At 35.1% G+C, this 20,719-nt stretch overlaps 2 protein-coding genes across 5 annotated transcripts in view; both read left to right on the forward strand.

Annotated features, from left to right (window-relative positions):
* ifnlr1 (interferon lambda receptor 1) overlaps positions 1–20,719 on the forward strand; it is a 676,379-nt gene that overhangs the window by 524,600 nt on the left and 131,060 nt on the right. The window lies entirely within an intron of this gene.
* Positions 1–20,719, forward strand: part of kif13a (kinesin family member 13A) — a 79,962-nt gene that overhangs the window by 46,018 nt on the left and 13,225 nt on the right. For 2 of the 4 annotated variants that reach the window (XM_079430902.1, XM_079430905.1), the window contains exons 17-29: positions 3,901–4,108; positions 6,303–6,465; positions 7,546–7,689; positions 8,675–8,824; positions 9,947–10,111; positions 10,907–11,080; positions 11,759–11,910; positions 13,869–14,001; positions 14,129–14,275; positions 15,405–15,440; positions 16,883–16,982; positions 17,060–17,186; positions 19,499–19,554. In XM_079430902.1, the coding sequence (XP_079287028.1) occupies positions 3,901–4,108; positions 6,303–6,465; positions 7,546–7,689; positions 8,675–8,824; positions 9,947–10,111; positions 10,907–11,080; positions 11,759–11,910; positions 13,869–14,001; positions 14,129–14,275; positions 15,405–15,440; positions 16,883–16,982; positions 17,060–17,186; positions 19,499–19,554 (1,755 nt within the window). The remainder of the gene's footprint in view (positions 1–3,900; positions 4,109–6,302; positions 6,466–7,545; positions 7,690–8,674; positions 8,825–9,946; positions 10,112–10,906; positions 11,081–11,758; positions 11,911–13,868; positions 14,002–14,128; positions 14,276–15,404; positions 15,441–16,882; positions 16,983–17,059; positions 17,187–19,498; positions 19,555–20,719) is intronic. The other 2 variants (XM_079430903.1, XM_079430904.1) reach the window with 2 other exon arrangements.

Here is a 20,719-nt window from a genome sequence, read left to right on the forward strand (position 1 = left end):
CATACCTCTACATCCCCTGTAACAAGATAAATGTAGCTTCTCTTATTCTCATTGCTGATTACTTTGAAAACGCAAAAAACTATCAAATAAATAACAAAAAATGATATAATGAAATAAATAAATAATTCTATAAATTTACCTGATTATCATATCTCTACATTCCCTATAACCAGATAAATGTATTCTCATTGCTTATTATGAAAATGCAATAAAAATACATAATAATTCCATTTTAATCATTCATTAATTATTTAAATCTACCTGATTATCACATCTATACATCCCTACAACAACACAAATGCACCTGCTTGTATTCATATTGCTGATTGTAATGAAACTGCAATAAATTAAATAGTAGTTTAATTTTAATAAATAATTTTTAAACTATTAAGAAAAAGATTTAAATGTACCTGATTATCTTGTTTAAAGCACAAACCAGTCAAAAACAAGTGAAATAATCTATAAATGCAACACTTTTTATTTTCTGTATATATTATTTGAAAACATACCCTAATATCTTATGCAAGTTTCCATTTCAGGAAATTTTATCTTGTTATAATGATGTTTTCATAACCAAGAAAACAAGAAGAATGGAAAGATCATGATTTTTGTTCAAAAAACTTTAAAAGTGTTTCTCTTCTGGAGAAAATCAGCCATTAGCAGTGCTATTTTAGTGCTTTTTATGTTATTTTTTACTATTTTAATGATAGTATTTATTAATATTTTGAATTAGCTTTTACATTTTATATTTTTAGGATTTATTTTAATTTTAATTATTATGTTTTTCAATATATCTTTAATTGTATTTTGAGAATTTACTTTGTTTTTACCATTTTAATTTTAGTGTAATTTAATTTATCATTTAGTTTTTTAAATATTGCTTTAATTTATTTTTATTTCAGATTTAGGTTTTTATTTAGGCTAATTTATTTATTTTATTTTTTTACTTTTTCACATTTTTTTATTTAATTTCAGTTCCTTTTAGACATACGTTTTACGTCTAATATGTATATTTATTTTATAGCTTTTTCAATTGTGACCCTGGAGCACAAAAGCAGTCTTAAGTCGCTGGGGTATATTTTTTGTATGGGTCAAAATTATACATTTCTCTTTTATGCCAAAAATCATTAGGATATTGTCACGTTCCCTCTCGGGACACAAGGAGCGAGGAGACGTAGGAGTTCCAAATAGCACATTTATTGGAGAGACACACACAAGGAGACGAGGAGCTTGGGGAGAGACGAACATCAACGACGATTAAGACCGGACACAGGGGCTAGGAAACACAGGGATTATAAACACTGGGAAATATTCAAGGAAGAACAGAAACAGGTGTGGGGCAATCACATGCAGGGCTGGGGACACATTAACTACTAATTAAAGGGACGAGGATGGCCAAATAGGGACACGAGAGGAAGGGAAACACAAGACAAGGACTGACATTACGCCCCCCTCCGGAAGGCGTGTCCTCACGCCTAACACCATCCAATGGGGAGGGGGGGTGGGCGCTCTGGAGGCCTCCAGGGCGGTGCCCGTTCCAGGGGCCATGGCGGGTCAGGGGACTCGGGAGGCCATGGCGGGTCAGGAGACTCGGGAGGCCATGGCGGATCTGGAGACTCGGGAGGCCAGGGCGGATCTGGAGACTCGGGAGGCCAGGGCGGATCTGGAGACTCGGGAGGCCACGGCCTATTTTTTTTCGGGCCTGAGGGGTTCTGTGGCCTTGGCCCTTGGCCCGGCCACACAGGCTGTGACCCTCTTACCCCCCCCCAAAATTTTCTTGGGGAAGCTCCCCCCTGGGAGCCACAGAGGAGCGGGCTCTGTCGGGCGCTCTTGCAGCGCGGACTCTGTCGGGCGCTCTTGCAGCGCGGACTCTGTCGGGCGCTCTTGCAGCGCGGACTCTGTCGGGCGCTCTTGCAGCGCGGGGATGGACGGAACCTGCGTGGAGCCGGCACGGGAGGACACGTGCGTGGAGCCGGCACTTGGGGGCGCTCGGGAAGCGCGGACACTTGGGGGCGCTCTTGCAGCGCGGGGCTGGACGGGACCAGCGGGAACTCAGGAGGGCTGGACGGAACCAGCGGGAACTCAGGAGGGCTGGACGGAACCAGCGGGAACTCAGGAGGGCTGGACGGAACCAGCGGGAACTCAGGAGGGCTGGACGGAACCAGCGGGAACTCAGGAGGGCTGGACGGAACCAGCGGGAACTCAGGAGGGCTGGACGGAACCAGCGGGAACTCAGGAGGGCTGGACGGAACCAGCGGGAACTCAGGAGGGCTGGACGGAACCAGCGGGAACTCAGGAGGGCTGGACGGAACCAGCGGGAACTCAGGAGGGCTGGACGGAACCAGCGGGAACTCAGGAGGGCTGGACGGAACCAGCGGGAACTCAGGAGGGCTGGACGGAACCAGCGGGAACTCAGGAGGGCACGAGCGTGGAGCCGGCACTGGAGGGCACGTGCGTGGAGCCGGCACTGGAGGGCACGTGCGTGGAGCCGGCACTGGAGGGCACGTGCGTGGAGCCGGCACTGGAGGGCACGTGCGTGGAGCCGGCACTGGAGGGCACGTGCGTGGAGCCGGCACTGGAGGGCACGTGCGTGGAGCCGGCACTGGAGGGCACGTGCGTGGAGCCGGCACTGGCGGGCACGTGCGTGGAGCCGGCACTGGAGGGCACGTGCGTGGAGCCGGCACTGGAGGGCGCTCTGGAAGCGCGGACACTTGGGGGCGCTCGGGAAGAGCTGAGCTGGACGGGACCAGCGGAGACGCGGGAGTCCACCTGCGAGGAGCAGGCACTGGAGGGCGCTCTGGAAGCGCGAGTTCGCGGGGGCGCTCTGGAAGCGCGAGCGGCGGCGGGCTCGGGAGAGCCGCGGACGACGGCGGGCTAGCTCCGACTCGGACCCGGAAGTCTCCCAGACACCGGTATATTCCTACCCTCCAGGTCAATCCTGTGGTGTCTGGGAGGTCCATGGGGTAGTTGTAACAGGCTCCGAGCCGGAACAGATGGAGGATGGCCGCGTCGTGCAGATCCGAACTCTGCGCGAGCCCGCAGAACTCCTCTGCGTACTCCACGAAGGGAAGCTCGCGGAGTATCAGGGCGCGGAGGCGGGCGGCGAACTCCATCGCCATGGAGGGAGCGGGAAAAAAGGAGCAAACAAAAAACTTTCAAAAACGGAAAACAAAACGGGGGAAAAGGAGCGCCGCTTACTTTGTAGGTCCGGTCTTCTGTCACGTTCCCTCTCGGGACACAAGGAGCGAGGAGACGTAGGAGTTCCAAATAGCACATTTATTGGAGAGACACACACAAGGAGACGAGGAGCTTGGGGAGAGACGAACATCAACGACGATTAAGACCGGACACAGGGGCTAGGAAACACAGGGATTATAAACACTGGGAAATATTCAAGGAAGAACAGAAACAGGTGTGGGGCAATCACATGCAGGGCTGGGGACACATTAACTACTAATTAAAGGGACGAGGATGGCCAAATAGGGACACGAGAGGAAGGGAAACACAAGACAAGGACTGACAGATATTAAGTAAAGAACATGTTACATGAAGATATTTTGTAAATTTCATACAGTAAATATATCACAACTTCATTTTTGATCATTAATATGCATTGCTAAGAACTTCATTTGAACAACTTTAAAGGAGATTTTCTCAATATTTAGATGTTTTTGCACCCTCAGATTCCAGATTTTCAAATAGTTGTATCTCAGCCAAATATTGTCCAATCATAACAAACCATACATCAATGGAAAGATTATTTATTCAGCGTTCAGACGACCCCTATGACTGTTTTTGTGGTCCAGGGTCACTATTAACACATTAGCCAAAAGTTATGTGAAAATGTATTTTAGTTTAGTTGTATTATGTAGTAGCGGCTCTGCTGTCTCCTCGTCTCAGACCCGATGCAGAAGGCGGTGCAGGCGCTGGAGAAGCAGTATGTGGAGGAGAAGCGCCTGGCGCTGGAGGAGCAGCGGCTGATGTACGAGCGCGAGCTCCAGTCTCTGCGGCAGCAGCTCTCTCCGGAGAAATCGTCTCAGCTTCAGCTCTGCAGCAGCTTCCCCACAAACACCGCACACACCAAACTGCGCCTGTGGAGCGACGAGAGGTCAGAACACACACCAGCCTGCTCATCTCTAACACACATTAAAATCAACTATTTAGTGCATTATAAGATTAATTTCATGGCTGAGGATGCATGTGATGCTGCTTTAGCAGTAGTTGATGCATAATTATTAGAGCTGTCAAACGATTAATCGCATCCAAAATAAAAGTTTTTGTTTACATAATATATGTGTGTGTACTGTGTTTATTTATTATGTATATATAAATACACACATACAGTATATATTTTGAAAATATTTACATGTACTTACGTGCATATATTTATATTCATATAAATATATTTAATATATAAATGTAACATATTTTTCTTAAATATATACATGCATGTGTGTGTATTTATTTATATATACATAATACATATACACAGTACACATATATTATGTAAACAAAAACTTTTATTTTGGATGCAATTTTGACAGCACTAATAATTATCTTAAAAGACAATATAATCATGCCGCCTGCTTTTTGAAACAGACTTTAGGTTGTGTTGCCTTAAAATACTGTGCAATTTGGGGAAAATATTTAATTGCGTTATTTTTGACAGATATTGCGATTTGATTTGCGATTTTAAATGTGCAAAGTCAAGCTTCAGCTCAATATTGTCAATAATGTGCAGCACAGTATGAGACAACAATAGAAACCATCACAGAAATTCTTACAGTTTCCATAAAAACCATTGCAAAATTCCTTTTTGTTTTGAGCATTATTCCAATAGGAATTGGTGTTGTTCTATTGGTTGCCATCTGCTAGATTACATCAAAGACTATATAAAGAGACTTTGATTACATCCCACCAATAGAATGCATCAAATACCAGCAGACACCATTATAGTTTACATTACAACCAATACAATTCCCATTATAACCATTAAATCCATTACATTTTGTGTTGTGTTTGTGTGGGAGGGGTTCTACTGTTTTTTTGTTTTTTTCTGCAGGGAAGATTATAATGCTGTTACTACTTTTACAAAATTACTGAATTTCACAGGAAAGATTTGTTTATTTTTTATAAATAAAGAACTGTATTTCTTTAGTCAATTATTAAAGTATTACATGTTACACGGGCTGATTTATTCATTTTCAAGTATTTGGGATTTTAAGAACAAGTGGGAAATGTGCTGAACGTTTAATTTCCTCCAAGTGAAACTGGCAAGTAGTTAGACTTAATTTACATTCGTTTCAAACGCGGAGCCAGGCGTGAGTGGACACAGGTTGCGCGCGTGCGTCAGGCCTCGTCCATATTGCCAGATGCGCTCGTGAGAGACTTGCGGAGCAGAACCGGACGCGAGACCGCGAGTATAAAAGAGCATTACGAGACAGGCTGCGTGTGTGCGGCTCGTCCGTGAGACGTGAGCGTATGAGAAGCGTTCAGAGACACGGGCTGTGTGTGCCGTCTTCTGAATTAGCCAACATAAACTTATTTCAAATTAATCTGTTGGGGAGATAAAATGTGTAGGATAACGTTCATGAAGTCTACTAATAAAAACATCTAAAAATGTATCTTTTATTCTCCAGTACTGACAGCAGAACCGATAAAGGTTTTTTATATATTTTTTATATATTTTTTTATAGATGCTTTAGTATTAAAGGAGAAATGTATATTTATAGTCATTATTTCTCCTGCTTTGTATTAATTCACTGAGATTGTCACAATCAGTATTTTAGTATCTTTGAGGTACTATTATAGTTTTTATTAATATTTTGAATTAGTTTTTATTTTTAGGTTTGGATTTTAATTTTAAATTTTAAATTTTGTAGTTTTTTTATTAGCTTTTTTATATGTATTATTTATATTATTATTAAATATGTTGTTTTATTATTATTATTATTATTTTGTTTGTTTTAGTAATTTAGTACTTCAATAAAACTAAATGAAAATGAGAAATGTTGCCTTGGCAACTAACTGAACTAATACTTACATTTTAATGAGTAAATAATTAAATAATCTATTATGTAATAATATTATTTATGTATTTATGTATTATCTTTCTTTTTGAAACAGCCATCATGTTGGAGATTGTGCTTGTGATGCTTTAAAATACTGCCTACATAGACAGCTCACTAGGTTTTGGAACAGATCCGTATTGTTTAAATGACGCTTGTTTAAACCAGTGTTTTCTCCTGCTTTCTCTCTCACACACACACACACACACACACACACACACACACGTGTTTCAGGGACGAGCTCTTCCGTCAGAGTCTGTCTCGGCTGCGTGAGCAGGTGGTCCGAGCGAATGCTCTGGTGCGAGAGGCTAACTTTCTGTCCGAGGAGATGCACAAACTCACAGACTATCAGGTCACGCTGCAGATCCCGGCCGCCAACCTCAGCGCAAACCGCAAGGTGAGAAACGCTCAGGTTTACATGCATTCATTCATTCAGCAGACGCTTTTATCAGGAGATATTTGTCATCAGAACCAACAATACCGAGACTCGAGTATAAACTAGATTAGCATCAAGCTAGAACAGAAGTCAAATGCAGAAAATAGAAATAGAACAAGAGAATTATATTTATTTATTTACTCATGCATTTACTTATTTATCTATTATCTGTACTTATTCCTGATTATTAATTAATTTATTATTTGTTTATTTCATTTGTTTGTGTTCAATTATTTGCTCATTTATTTATTTGCTTATTTGTCATACTTATTATATATCTATGTTTTTTAAATAATCATTTATTTATTAATTTACTCAGTTATTTATTTACATTTTTCATTTATTCATTAGTTAATTTATTTATTTGTGAACTCATTTATTAATATATTTATTTTATTTACTCATTTATTTATCTATTTATTCATTTGTTTATTTATTAATTTACTTTTTATGATTTATGTATTCATTTATTCTTTCATATATTTATTTAATTTATTTGTTTGTTGGCTCATTCATTTACTTATTCATCCATTTGCTTGATTACTATTTATATAGTATATATATATATATATATTTATTTATTTATATATAATATTTATATATGTATTCCTTTGTTATTAATCATTATTAATCATTTACTCATTTATTGATTTAATTATATACAGGAATAGGAGTTAAGTGCTTTCATTTATTGTTGTGTATTAGGTGTGTTTTCACCTAAATTGTAGTTGACTAACAATAACAGCAGTCTAGTTATTTTAAATCAAATTTATAATGCTTTTATCGTCATTATGCATGCAGTTTTATGACCTCACATTAATTGAATGACAACATGGATTAAAAATGGTGCAAAAACAGTTTGAACACCCAAAAATATACATTTACTTTTATCCAAAGCGACTTGCATTGCATTTATACATTCGTGCATTGCTTGTTGAAAATGTGATTCTATAAATGCAAACCTTAAGTGCAGTTGATAGTTGCTGTATTGTGTTTCCTCTGTAATATTTACTGCAATTACAGTAATTATTTTAATCCCAGCGTGGCGCTATAGTCAGTGAACCGGCCATCCAGGTGCGACGCAGAAGGAAGGGAACGCAGGTGTGGACCATCGAGAAACTAGAGAACAAACTAGTAGACATGAGAGACCATTACAGAGACTGGAGGGAAGGAACACAGGAGGTGGTGAGTGAAAGAAAACAATGCTTGTATTCATCAAGGATGCATTAAACTGGTCAAAAGTGACAGTAAAGACATTTATAATGTTACAAAAAAATTCTGTTTCTAATAAATGCTGTTCTTTTGAACTTTCTGTTCATCAAAGAATGAGAAATGTTTGTTGATCAGTAAATCAGTATATTATTATGATTTCTGAAGATTATGTGACACTGAAGACTGGAGTAATGCTGAAAATACAGCTGCAGATCACAGAAATAAATTACATTTTAACAGATATTCACATAGAAAACAGCTGTTTTAAACTGTAATAATATAAATCAAGATTCATACTTGACATGCAAAGTCATATGAAGATATGAAGTCTTCTAAGAAACGTAACAAAATAAAGTAAATGTATGCGTAATACAAGAACAGCTGTCTGCCAGCTTTCCCTTTAAAATGGTCATTGACACTATTGGCAAATATTTGTTTTTGTTTTAATCATAAACTTAAATTTTTCATAATCATAAATTTTGATTAATTTCTTTGTGTCGTCTTTCATTTATTCTTTACTTGGTCTTAAAATGTCTTACATTTACTTTCACAAAACCTGCAGAAACCCTGTTCTGGTTTGATTTGGCAGACACTTTTATTCAAAGCAACATACAAATGAGGAGCATCTATTTGTTTGTTTGTTTGTTTACTTAATTATTTGTTTACTTATATTTATTTATGTTTATTTATTTACTCATTCACCTGTTTATTTTTTATTTATTTATTTTTACTCATTATTTATTTTTTCACTCATTTATTTACTTATTTGACTATTTATTTACTCATTTCTTTGACCTCTGACCTTATCAGCAGATGCTTGTTCTTGTTTTGAGCTCACTTTAGTTTGATGAATTTCTTTGTGTCCTCTTCCATTTATTCCTTAAATGATCTTTATTTGGTCTTAAAAGGTCTTAAATTGACCGTCACCTGTTTTGTTTGATGTGGTTGTTTCTCCCAGGTGAGCCGTCTGCACAGTAAGGCGGGCGATCCGTTCTATGAAGCGCAGGAGAATCACAATCTCATCGGCGTGGCAAACGTCTTCCTGGAGTGTCTGTTTCATGACGTGAAGCTGCAGTACGCCGTTCCCATCATCAGCCAGCAGGGGGAGGTGAGCAGATGTCTGTGTGGTGAACAGTAGTGCTGTGTTCGATACATCGACACGACCAGGCATCGTCACAGAGATCTGACGATATGAGTATCAGCTGTCTCTGTATCAATATTGTGGCACGTGTGCAGCAGTGGACCACGCTTAATTTGAATACAAGAACACCCTTTAAAATGGATAGATGAATAGAGCATAATATATAGGCTACAGCAAGGTTTAATCAGAGGAACACAACTGGGGTTGCCTGATATAAAGAGACATAAACCCCGAAACAGAGCTTCATACTTGCACAATACAGACAAATATACAAAGTGTGTTACTTATCTTTGTTGTTTATTCTGTTCTCAGAAAAGTGTAATTCATCAATGGTTCATTTACGAGAGAGAGAGAGAGAGAGAGGCTGTGTATGAATGAATTACCACAGTTTTGCCGCATTTCTCTGTTAACAGTGAAGCTGTGGCTTTAATTCCTTTAGAAACAATGATGTTACGATCTCTTTGTTGAGAAAGATAATGTAGCTCTTGAGCGATTAAGCTTAATAATTAGTTGATAAAATTGCAGGGCAGTGCTAAAAAGTTTGTTGTGTGCGGCCGCAACGTGATCTGTGTGTGTGTGTGTGTGTGTGTGTGTGTGTGTGAGATTCAGTGAAGACAGTGCATTAGTTTAGAACTTTTATAATTCTTATTTTTGTTTTTTTAAATGTAGATAGTGCATTAATTTGTGCAATGATAACCTACCAGCAATGTTAAGATGATTACCTCACAATATAAATTTATTAGCACGAGTACTTTATTATTTATGGGCTTAAAAACAAGATGCAAACAATCAGAATATTGTACCTGGTGGGGAGTGCCCAATGTAAACATGAAACATATGCCATTATCTATATTGTACTGTGGTAGAGTTATGGAGGCCCTTCATAATGCAGAGGTCAACTGCCTGCTCTGCTAATAGTTAGCAACGACCCTATAGTGTGCAGTGTTTAATAAACAGCTGTTTTACTACATTCTTCAGAGGTGAAGTTCAGTGCAGTCCTGTATTGTGACTTTGCTGGTGATACACAGCCCCAGTGAACAGGCTGTTAGAGGCGTCTCTCACCCGTCTCGTCTCGATCGCTGTTGGCAGGTGGCGGGTCGTCTGCAGGTGGAGCTGCTGCGTGTGAGCGGCGTCGTTCCTGAGAGTTTGGCCGGAGGAGACGATTCCTCCGAGAACTCCAGCGAGAGCAGCGGATACGAGGTGATGGACAACAACGGAGAGATCGTCCACATGGCCAGAAAACTCACCTGCAGGGTAAAACACTCATTTATCAATCTCGCCTCTGCTTGTGATCCGAGTTTAAGTCATTTACAACAACATGCACCAACCTTCTTCATGAATTTGTAATGAGAAGCACTTTTGAGATGCTGTTATCAATAAAAGAGAAGCGTTAAATAGCTTCCTGCATTTTTTCACCAAAATAAAACAAAATGGTTTAATGTTTGGGAAAAAAAAGTATTATAAATATAAATATTAAGACTGTAATTTTATATTGGTACTGTAAAATGTAGTTATTTTACATAATTTTTCTTAATTTTTAAAATACTTGATTTTTACAGCAAAATCTTACAATAGCAATATTTCTTGCTTAATATGTTTAATAATATATATTTATAATATTAATTTGTTATGTTTTGTTTATAGATAATTATTAATTTTTAAATAATGATTAGTAATAATATTAATCAATTGATATTTGTATATTAATTAATAATGTTATTTAATATTTTAAAATATTTTCATGAAATCTTTTTATTTTATTTGTTGTTTTATATATATATATATATATATATATATATATATATATATATATATATATATATATATATATATATATATATATATATAATTTTTTTTTTTTTTTTTTATTAGTTTATTTATTTATTTATATTTATTATTATTGGGCCAAATTATAAATATACAAAAATATGATCATGTTTGTGGTAAAATAGTAAAGCTCTGATATATCTGTCTGTTATAGTAAGTATGAGCAGTGTTTAGTTTTGTCATAAACACTCACTGCAGCGCTTGCGTTGTATCTCGGGTCAGGTGCGGATCAGAGAGGCGTCTGGTCTCCCTCTCAATCTCTCCAACTTCGTCTTCTGTCAGTACTCCTTCTGGGAACAATCAGAGCCCGCTGTGGCTCCGCCCATCGTCAGCCCGGACACGCCCCCCTCACAGACGGCCGACGCCCACTTCACTGTGCGCTTTGACCACTGCAGGGTAAAAACATTCACTAGAGTATCTGTGTTGTTTTAGTACACATTTGCTTATTTTTATTTCCTATTTATTTTTATTAATTCATTATTTCTTAATTAATTAATTAATCTATGTAATTACTATTTATCTATCTATTTACTCCTAGAGATGGCATAAGATAGAGTGGAGCTGAAATTTGTTTGTTATTTATTATTTGTATCTGTTATAATACTTTTTTGTTTTTATTTATTATTATTATTTTATTATTATTAAATAATAAATTGCATTTAGTCATTTAGCAGACACTTTTATCCAGAGCGACTTACAAATGAGGACAACAGAAGCAATCAAAATCAACAAAAGAGCAATGATATGCAAGTGCTTTAACAAGTCTCAGTTAGCCTAACGTATAATAAATATATGTATAATAAATAAAAAGAAAACAAACAGAAGCTAGTGTTAATATTTATTTATTTAATAATTATTTATATTATGAATAATAATGTTTTTATCAAATATAACATTGTAAGATTAAATATAACAGCTATTGTTATATTTGTTTATTTACTTTTGTTTTAAGATAATATTGTATACACCTCATTGAAATATTATGATTATTTTAAATGTTATTACTCATGAGTTTGCTGTGAATGTGCTGATATTGCATTAAATGATAAATAAATCAATCTGCTTTCTTTGCAGGATTTCGTGGTGCATGTGACGGAGGAGTTTCTGGAGTTTATCTCAGACGGCGCTCTGGCCATCGAGGTCTGGGGTCACCGGTACGCTGGGAACGGCCGGTCAGTGCGGGAGCTGGACGCACTGCAGGCCAAGAGACGGACGCTCAGAGACAGGTGCGTTTCCTCGCATATACGACCAGAGTCTGGCATACGTGTGTGCAGGCCTAAAATAAAATAACTCTCGCCAAGCACCAAACACAAGTTAAAATCAGCATTGGTGCGTTCATGAAACAATGTTACTCACTTGTAACTTCTTTATTGATTCTAACAATGCCTGGGAATGCGATTATCAGACTGTAAAGACTGTGTTGTAATTATATAAATATGTAATCTGGGGCCTGTACCATGAAGCCGGATTAGGTGGCTAGCCAGCTATGTTTCAGCTTAGTTTCCGCCAACCCTGGGTTTTAGGTACTATGAAAGTAGCTCGGCTTTAATAGGTGTTCGTTGCCATGGTATCTTACGCTGCACGGCTAACCTGCTCCGGGGCAGGTTATGTTCTGGTTTAGAGATCTCAATCTGAAATTTGACCAATCAGCTTCAAGCAAAGTGACACATCTCTGACGCAATAAAGCCACTCCTCCAGTTTCTCCAAATTAAAGGACGCTACATAATAAAACATTTTTAAAGATAAAATCATGTGATTTTTAGACATGATTCTTTTTTATTATTTATATAATTAGTATACCCTTAATCCATTACACAAGACAGCTTAATTTAATAGTAATTATTAAGCTTTTATTTTAAATTAATATAAACATAGATAATATGCAATATAAATACGTTTTAGAATCAATAGCTGTAAACATGACTACATATGAGTTTCAATTTTTAAGTGTTGTTATATCTATAAATATTATAAACTTTACAAATTTTACTTGCACTTATATGGTAAGATATGTTTTCCTCTTTAATGGATCGATTGTTTCATTTTGCTGTGTAAATGTGTTTAAATTCTTCATATTGTTCAATATTTTAATCTTTGGTAGTGAATTCGCACTGACTCTCTCACGAGAAGTGAATCCCAGTTTCAAGGCATGTGATTGGCTGCTCATTACTGATGTCACACTTTCATGTGCACGAGCTCCATTAACTCAGGATCAAGCCTGAGTTGACAGAGAAAGTTGATGATCAGCTTCATGGTACCAACAAAGCCGGATTGAACTGGTTTGGTTTTGTCAACTCAAAACTAATCCTGTAACCCTGAGTTTGTTTAGCCACCATCATGGTACAGGCCCCTGATGTGCCTCGTTGTGATATTTTCATGATAGCTGTGTTTTCAGTGTCGAACTCAAGTCTCTGCAAGCGCTGTGAGTTTGAGTCGCTCATAACATGCATTTGAAAATGCAACATGCGCCAAACATCAGTTTGTAATGAGAAGAGTTTATAAATTTTCTGTTAACAAAAGAGAAGTTCCCCTGCACTTTTTCACCAAAATAAAAGCTCTGTGGTTTATTATTATTATAAATTAAAGTTGTTGTTATTATTATTATTAAATGTGTCAGTTCAATAGTATTATTGAGATGTTTTGTTATTAGTTTAATTTTTATAATTTAATAATAATGATAATTATTATTATTAGTAGTATTGCAATTAGATGTTTTCCCCTGATTTGTTCTGCCTATTTTTAAATAAATAATGCACACACAATTTTAATATTTATTTATTCATTTATTTATGAACACAGTTTCATAGTTGATTAAAATATTTATTGCCAGCAAATTTTCTCAAGTCAAAATAAAAATAATACATATTATTATTATTATTATTATTATATTTTTAATGAAATAATGAACAAAAAAAATATTGTCTGTAAATTTTCTCAAGTCACAAAATTATTCACAAAATAATAATACTAATAATAATAATCATCATCATTGAAATGTAAAAATTAGCTGTGTTTCCCCAATTTGTTCTGCCTGTTTTTTAATGAAGTAATGCACATACAGTTTCATAATACACTTTCATTAAATATTTATGGCTAGTATATTTTCTCTAGTCATAAGCCATTGGCAGATGTGGTATATTGTTAGTTTTGTGTGCTCATCTGCATGTGTGTGTTTGTTTGACAGGTGGAGTGAAGTGTCTCGTCAGATCGAGCTGTGGGTCTCCATACAGGAGCTGAACGAGCAGGGCGAGTATTCGTCTGTAGAGCTTCATCTCAGCAGAGACGTCAGCACCGGAGGAGTGTTTCAGCTGCGCCAGGTGCGCCTGCAGTCTGCATTTATTAATAATGAGAGCTGCTGATATTCAGGAGCATGAGTGTGTGTGAGTCAGTGAGTGTGTGTGTGTGCGCGTGTGTGCACGCTCATCTGTGTGTGTGTGTGTTCAGGGTCACTCGCGGAGGCTGCAGGTGAGTGTCCAGCCGGTCCAGCACTCGGGGACACTGCCGCTGCTGGTGGAGGCTGTCCTCTCCGTCTCCATCGGCTGCGTTTCTGCTCGATCCACCAAACTACAGAGACCTCTGGACAGCTATCAGGTCAGTGGGACCAACACACACACACACGGCAGAGCATCTAGACCATAAGAAAACATTTGAATTATAAGTGATAAAAACATTAACTGAAATGAGGGTTATTCTAGTTAATTAAAATTATTATTCTAAAATTAACACCATTAAAAAATTAGTTTTTTTTATTGTTACTTGAAATAAAATAAATGTTAGCTGAAATAAAATAATATATATATTAAAAAAACTTAAACACATTTTAATTAGTTCATTTTCATTTAGTTTAGCTTGATGTACTAAAATAACTCAAACTAAAATAGAAATAAAAATAAAGAAAAACTATATAGACATATTAAAAAAACAGAAGATATAAAAATAAAACAAATTCAAACTATTAATAAAAACCACAATAATATATCATTGATACTAAAATAACACTGACCGAAGTAAGGTAAAATATCAAAAACCTTAAACTTATTTTATTTTAGCTAGTTGCCAATATTAGTTCAAGTTAAGGTACTAAAATAAGTAGAACGAAATAAAACATAAAAACTATTGATACAATTATATATGTTACTAGTGATAAAAACACACAACAAAATTACTAAAACTTGTACTAAAATAATAAATTATAAAATATAAAAATAAAATCTAATTGAACATTTTAACAAAAACTATAATAGTATAATACTATAATAGTGATACTAAAATAACAGATCTGCAGCATTCTTCACTTAAAATGTTTATAAGTTTTCTTTTTATTATTATTTTTTAGAGAAGTACAACATAGGTCAAATAAAAATAGATATGCAAAAAAGAGAGAGAGGGAAAGGAAACGGAGAAAAGAGGGGGGGGGTATATAGAAAAAGTGACATTAAAATTAAATTAACATGAATGATCAGGGTATAATTAATATATAAATATTTATTTAATTTAAAGTAGATTACATATTTTCATGGTTCAGCACTTTTTTATTTTTGTAATAAAGTTCAGCAGTGTTTTAGTTTTCATTCAGCATCCATTTGAAAAACTATCGGTTGATTTATCGGTTATTATCGGTGTGGTCCAACTTCGTTATCGGTAAAATGCACCAGCGTTTGGAGTGTGATTGTGAGTCCGTGAGTGGATCTGAGAGTGTGACAGGCTGTATTCTCTCCAGCAGAGGGAGGAAGACGCCGATATGGATAGTTATCAGGTACACTGACTTCTGCTGATCATGTGCTTCAGACAGCAATGTGATGAAATTAAGATCATAATCGTCCATTAATGAGGCTGATATTATAATCTCGCTGAGAGATTCCTGCACTAACACACGGCTGTCTTCACCGGTCACATGATCAGTGCATGGCTGCATTATTCTGCATGTTTACATGTGTTTGAGCTGCTCTAGATGGAGATGCGTACAGTACGAGCGCTTCATCTGTCTGAAAACGCCACACTGGATTTAATCTGCCTTTATTCATTCATTCATCTATGTGTTTATTCTGATGTTGTGTAAGTATCGAATCTTGATGCTTGACTCCAAATTTGCACCTGACACCGTGTCTACACTGGATTACACTGAAATCTGTTATTTTATTATTGGCATAGTGCATAATGTAATGCATACAAGAGGGGATTTAAATCAGACCAGAAGGCAGGAATATTTTGAGCTGACCTGGATCGAATGCTCAGATGTTACTGAAGTACTCAATGAATAAAATTATATAAAATAATAATATAAAGAGACAAAAAAATGTTTTTTAACAAATAAATTTAAATTAAAACAAGCTTAAATAAAAATAAGATTTAAATAAAAACAGATAAAACCAAGAAATAAAGAAAAAATACATTATGCATGCTGTCAAATTAAATAAAAAGAATAATATAATTTATAGCATATTATGGTTTTGTTTTTTAATTAAATTAATACATTTAATTATTATTATTTAAAGAGCATGTCATTAGACTAGTTTTGTGATCGTGTCTTGTGACTGGTTCAGACAGAGATGATCACCTTTTTAAACTAATTTATATATATATATATATATATATATATATATATATATATATATATATATATGAATATTATCAAAAGAAAAACATTTTTATAAAGAATTGTATATGTATTTTGTGTAATGTGCTTTTGCAATACGTATTTTATGTAATGTTTAATATATTTTTATAATTTGTATAATAATAATTTTAATAATACTGCTACTAATAATTATATATATGCAACATCATTACATAAAACTATCATTTTATTGTGCATAATTGTAATTATTTTATATAATATGTATTTTATGTAATATATTTTTGTAATATGTATAATGATGATGATAATAATATATAAATGAAACTTTTTCATTTTTTAATGTTGTATACTTTTCAGCCTTCTGATGATATTCAATATATATATCAGTTTTTTTATAATTAGGCATTAAAAATATATTAAATAATATTGTTTACTTGTGGCTTCATGCCGCTGGTGTTTATTGTAGACACGGTGTGAGATGGACGCGCTCTATGTGGATTGATCAGTGGGATGAACTTCAGATGGGATCTTCAGACTCTTTTCCACTCGATTTAAGTCTCAAACGAGCCTTAATGGCCCACTGACGGCAGTGAATCTGAGGTGTGTATGTGTTTCTGCAGGAGGAGGATCTGAACTGCGTCCGGGAGCGCTGGTCGGATGCTCTCATCAAGCGCAGGGAGTATCTGGAGGAGCAGATCAAGAAGATCATCAATAAGTCAGGTTGGCGTTTGAAGCGTGTGCTGATGGTGCTGAGCTGATGCTGCTGCTGCTGTAATGTAATGGGCTGTGATTTCCAGAGAAGTCCGAGGAGGACGTGGAGCGAGAGGCCCGGCTGGTGGAGCAGTGGGTGGGTCTGACGGAGGAGAGGAACGCTGTGCTGGTTCCGGCCCCTGGCAGCGGGATCCCGGGGGCCCCGGCGGACTGGTGAGATCCACTGTAAACCAGTCCTGCTCAATCTTAGCAGGTTTAGAAGACAAGCTGTTTGAGAGAGTGTGACCCTGGACCACAAAACCAGTCATAAGGGACAATTTGTTTATATTTATACGTCATATGAAAGCTTTCCATTGATGTATGGTTTGTTATGGTAGGACAATATTTGGCTGAGATACAACTATTTGGAAATCTGTAATCTGAGGGTACAAAAAAATCTAAATATTGAGAAAATCTCCTTTAAAGTTGTTCAAATGAAGTTCTTAGCAATGCATATTACTAATCAAAAATGAAGTTTTCATATATTTATGGTAGGAAATTTACTAAATATCTTCATGGAACATGATCTTTATTTAATATCCTGATGATTTTTGGCATAAAAGAAAAATGTATAATTTTGACCCATACAATGTATTGTTGCATATTGCTACAAATATACCTGTGCCGACTGCTTTTGTGTCACATATGTAAAAATGAAGTGAGACCTTTATATTTATTGGGATGAAATCCCTATGAAATCCATTTAGTTTTTTCCAAATTCCGTTTAATTTTTTTTTAATTCCGTTTTTTCCATTTAAATTTTTCTAGACTCTGTTTTAATGCTTAAATTCAATTTTATTCATCAAAAAGCATGAAACTTACAATATTAAACAGCAATTTATTGAAAGTTTAACAAAAATTAAATTTTTAAGGCCGTATGAAATATGTTTTTCCATTAACTTTCTGGATTCCATTTGAATGGTTTCATTAAATATTATTAATCAAAAGCATCTCTAATTAATTGATTTTATAAACGTAAATCAATTAAAAAAAATTATATATATATATTATTTTATCCCCCAAAAATATTTACATTTTCCTGCTAAATAAATTGTGGTAAATAATTTTTCTGGTAAATATTCCTAGTATTATTATTACATTAAGTAACATTTCTGTCACAGTTTCTTCAAGTTAAATCAAACTTTTATTTTGACGGGTTGCTATGGAGACCTTTAGGTTCTGTTTTTACATCTGATGATAGTTTTACTCAGAAGAAGTGGTAAAATGCTCATGAAGTGACTCTCAGAGATGTTATAGAGATTATGTTTATGTGTTTATGTCCTCATATATTGATGCGGCAGAGGCTAAAGTCACAGAGACATGCACAACATGCAGGATTCATATTTAAATAGTATTTTTGCAGTTTAATGTTCACAGACACTAGTCCATATCACGTTTTGATTTAAGTATATTTTGATTTATTCATCCAAAATTTGGCAAGTCCTGTGACATTCTGTGTTAAACAGTAAATTCCATTTTTATGACTGGATTCCGCGATTCTGTCCACATTTTCTGCATTGCGAAAAATCATAGGGCCCTATATTAGTTATTATTAAGGAGCAGACAAGATAAAGTAGAGTAGAATTTATGTAAAAACATGATAATAAATTAAGATAAAATTCAAATAACAAAACAAAAATAAAAGTACAAAATACTATGATATAATGTAATATTTTAACATTTAAATCATATAAAACCGTGACCAGAAACATAAAAATTCATATTTATTTACTGTAACTTGAGTATTAAGACTTATTTAACTAAAGTACTCTAAGAAATTCAGACATTCCCATTAGATTCACGTTACTGCAATAGTCATTTATTTTTGTAATACTAAAAATATTAAACTAAAAAAAATAAAAGTTAAAAATTAAGAATTTGTAACTAAAGACATTCACATTAGATGCACTTTATTGTAATGAAAAATACAAATACAAAAATACATTTAAATTAAAATAATGGTAAAAAACACTAAGTTATATTTTAAAATTGAAATTATATTAAATTAAACGAAATATAATATTAATACAATTCAAGTTTTTTGCTACATTTATTTGACTTAAGTATTAAGACTTTTTAAAGTACTCTAAGAAATTAATTTTCATTATTCGCATTAGATTCACTTTTATATTTATTTTTGTAAAAATAAAAATATTACATTTAAATAAAATGACAAAATTTAAATAGTAAAAGTAAAAAATACTGTTATATTTAAAAATTGAAATCACATTAAATGAAAGGAAATACAATATTAATAAAATTGATATTTTCTGGTACATTTATTTAGCTTTCGTTTATTAAGACTTATTTAACTAAAGTAGGCTAAGAGATTCAGACCATTCTCATTAGATTCACGTTACTATAATAGTATAATATTTATTTTAAACAAAATAAAGATAAAATATATATATATAAATTTAAAAGTAAATATTTGCTGGGTTATTACATTGATTTAAGTGTTTTGTGTTGTGTTGTTGTTACTCAAGGGTTCCCCCTGCTGGCATGGAGGCTCATATTCCTGTGCTGTTCCTGGATCTGAATGGTGAGATATATTGATCTTCTGGGGCCAGTTGTTCAAAAAATTTAATCTGGATCAGAATAATCTGGATTTGGTAATCCCATGTTTTGCTATCCAGGATCAGGTAACCCATTTTACTTATGTACCAGTTTTTCAAAGCAAAATTGGATTGGATCACCCTGATACACTCTTTTTAAGATTTCCAAATCTGGATTACTAGTGCTCTGCGGAGCCCCTAAAGCAGGGGTCTCCAACAGTAGCAGCCTGATTGGAGGTAGCTCGCCAAGACATATCGGCCGTGAGGTTATTTTAATGATCCCGTTAGGTATTTTAATTATCATTAAACCCATATTTGATTATCGCGATTTGAAAAACTCATAGTAAATAAAGTTCATCTTTAATCAAAGTTATTAAGAGTCTCACGCAGGCGCAACAAATAGTTTAGTAGAAGGCAGACTTTTGAAAGAATATATGATTTCATTATTTATGTGAATGCATAATAGGAAACCGACTGTCTTCAGGAAGGTTTTGATGGCGTTTGCTTTCCATCTTCCCTCTGAGTAATGTGTAATAAAGCAGTGTTTAGAAGCGCAGCGCAGCATTGTTTACTTGACAGAGTTTACTGTTGAAACAGCTCTGTTCTGCAGTCTGTCTGCCATATTTTTGTTCAGGCCAATGTGAAAATCAGACCAAATTTTTGTTGTAAATCTTAACCGGTCAATGGAAAATAGCCTACCTTTTTATCAGAGTGTTGAGATTTTTGGAATGTGCATTAGCTTTTATTAACCAGATAACATTTAATTTATCACTCATCCTTTCATTAAAAAAAGATTTAAAGGCTGATATGTTATAATTTAATTTTTTAAAATGGTCAAAACTTTATTTGAACATTTAGTACATGTCAGTAGATAGCATGTTATGAATGTTTTTTTGTTAGTTTAAAATCTGCCATGATATTTTAATGTTTTATTTCACTATTAATAAAAATAAAAAGTGCATAGTGCTGCTAATTTAATTTGTTGGCTTTTGTCATAAACCTTGGTAAAATTATTTCAGTGTTTGTGTATCAGTACTTTTTTCCAGCAAATTTTATATAACAGTTTGGATCGATACATTATTTAAGAGATTTAAGTACTGTATAAAATTGGTTGCTCTCAGCCACTTTCATTTTTAAAAAAGTAGCTCCTGA

The sequence above is a fragment of the Barbus barbus genome (assembly GCF_936440315.1).
Source record: "Barbus barbus genome assembly, chromosome: 12".
NCBI lineage: Eukaryota > Metazoa > Chordata > Actinopteri > Cypriniformes > Cyprinidae > Barbus > Barbus barbus.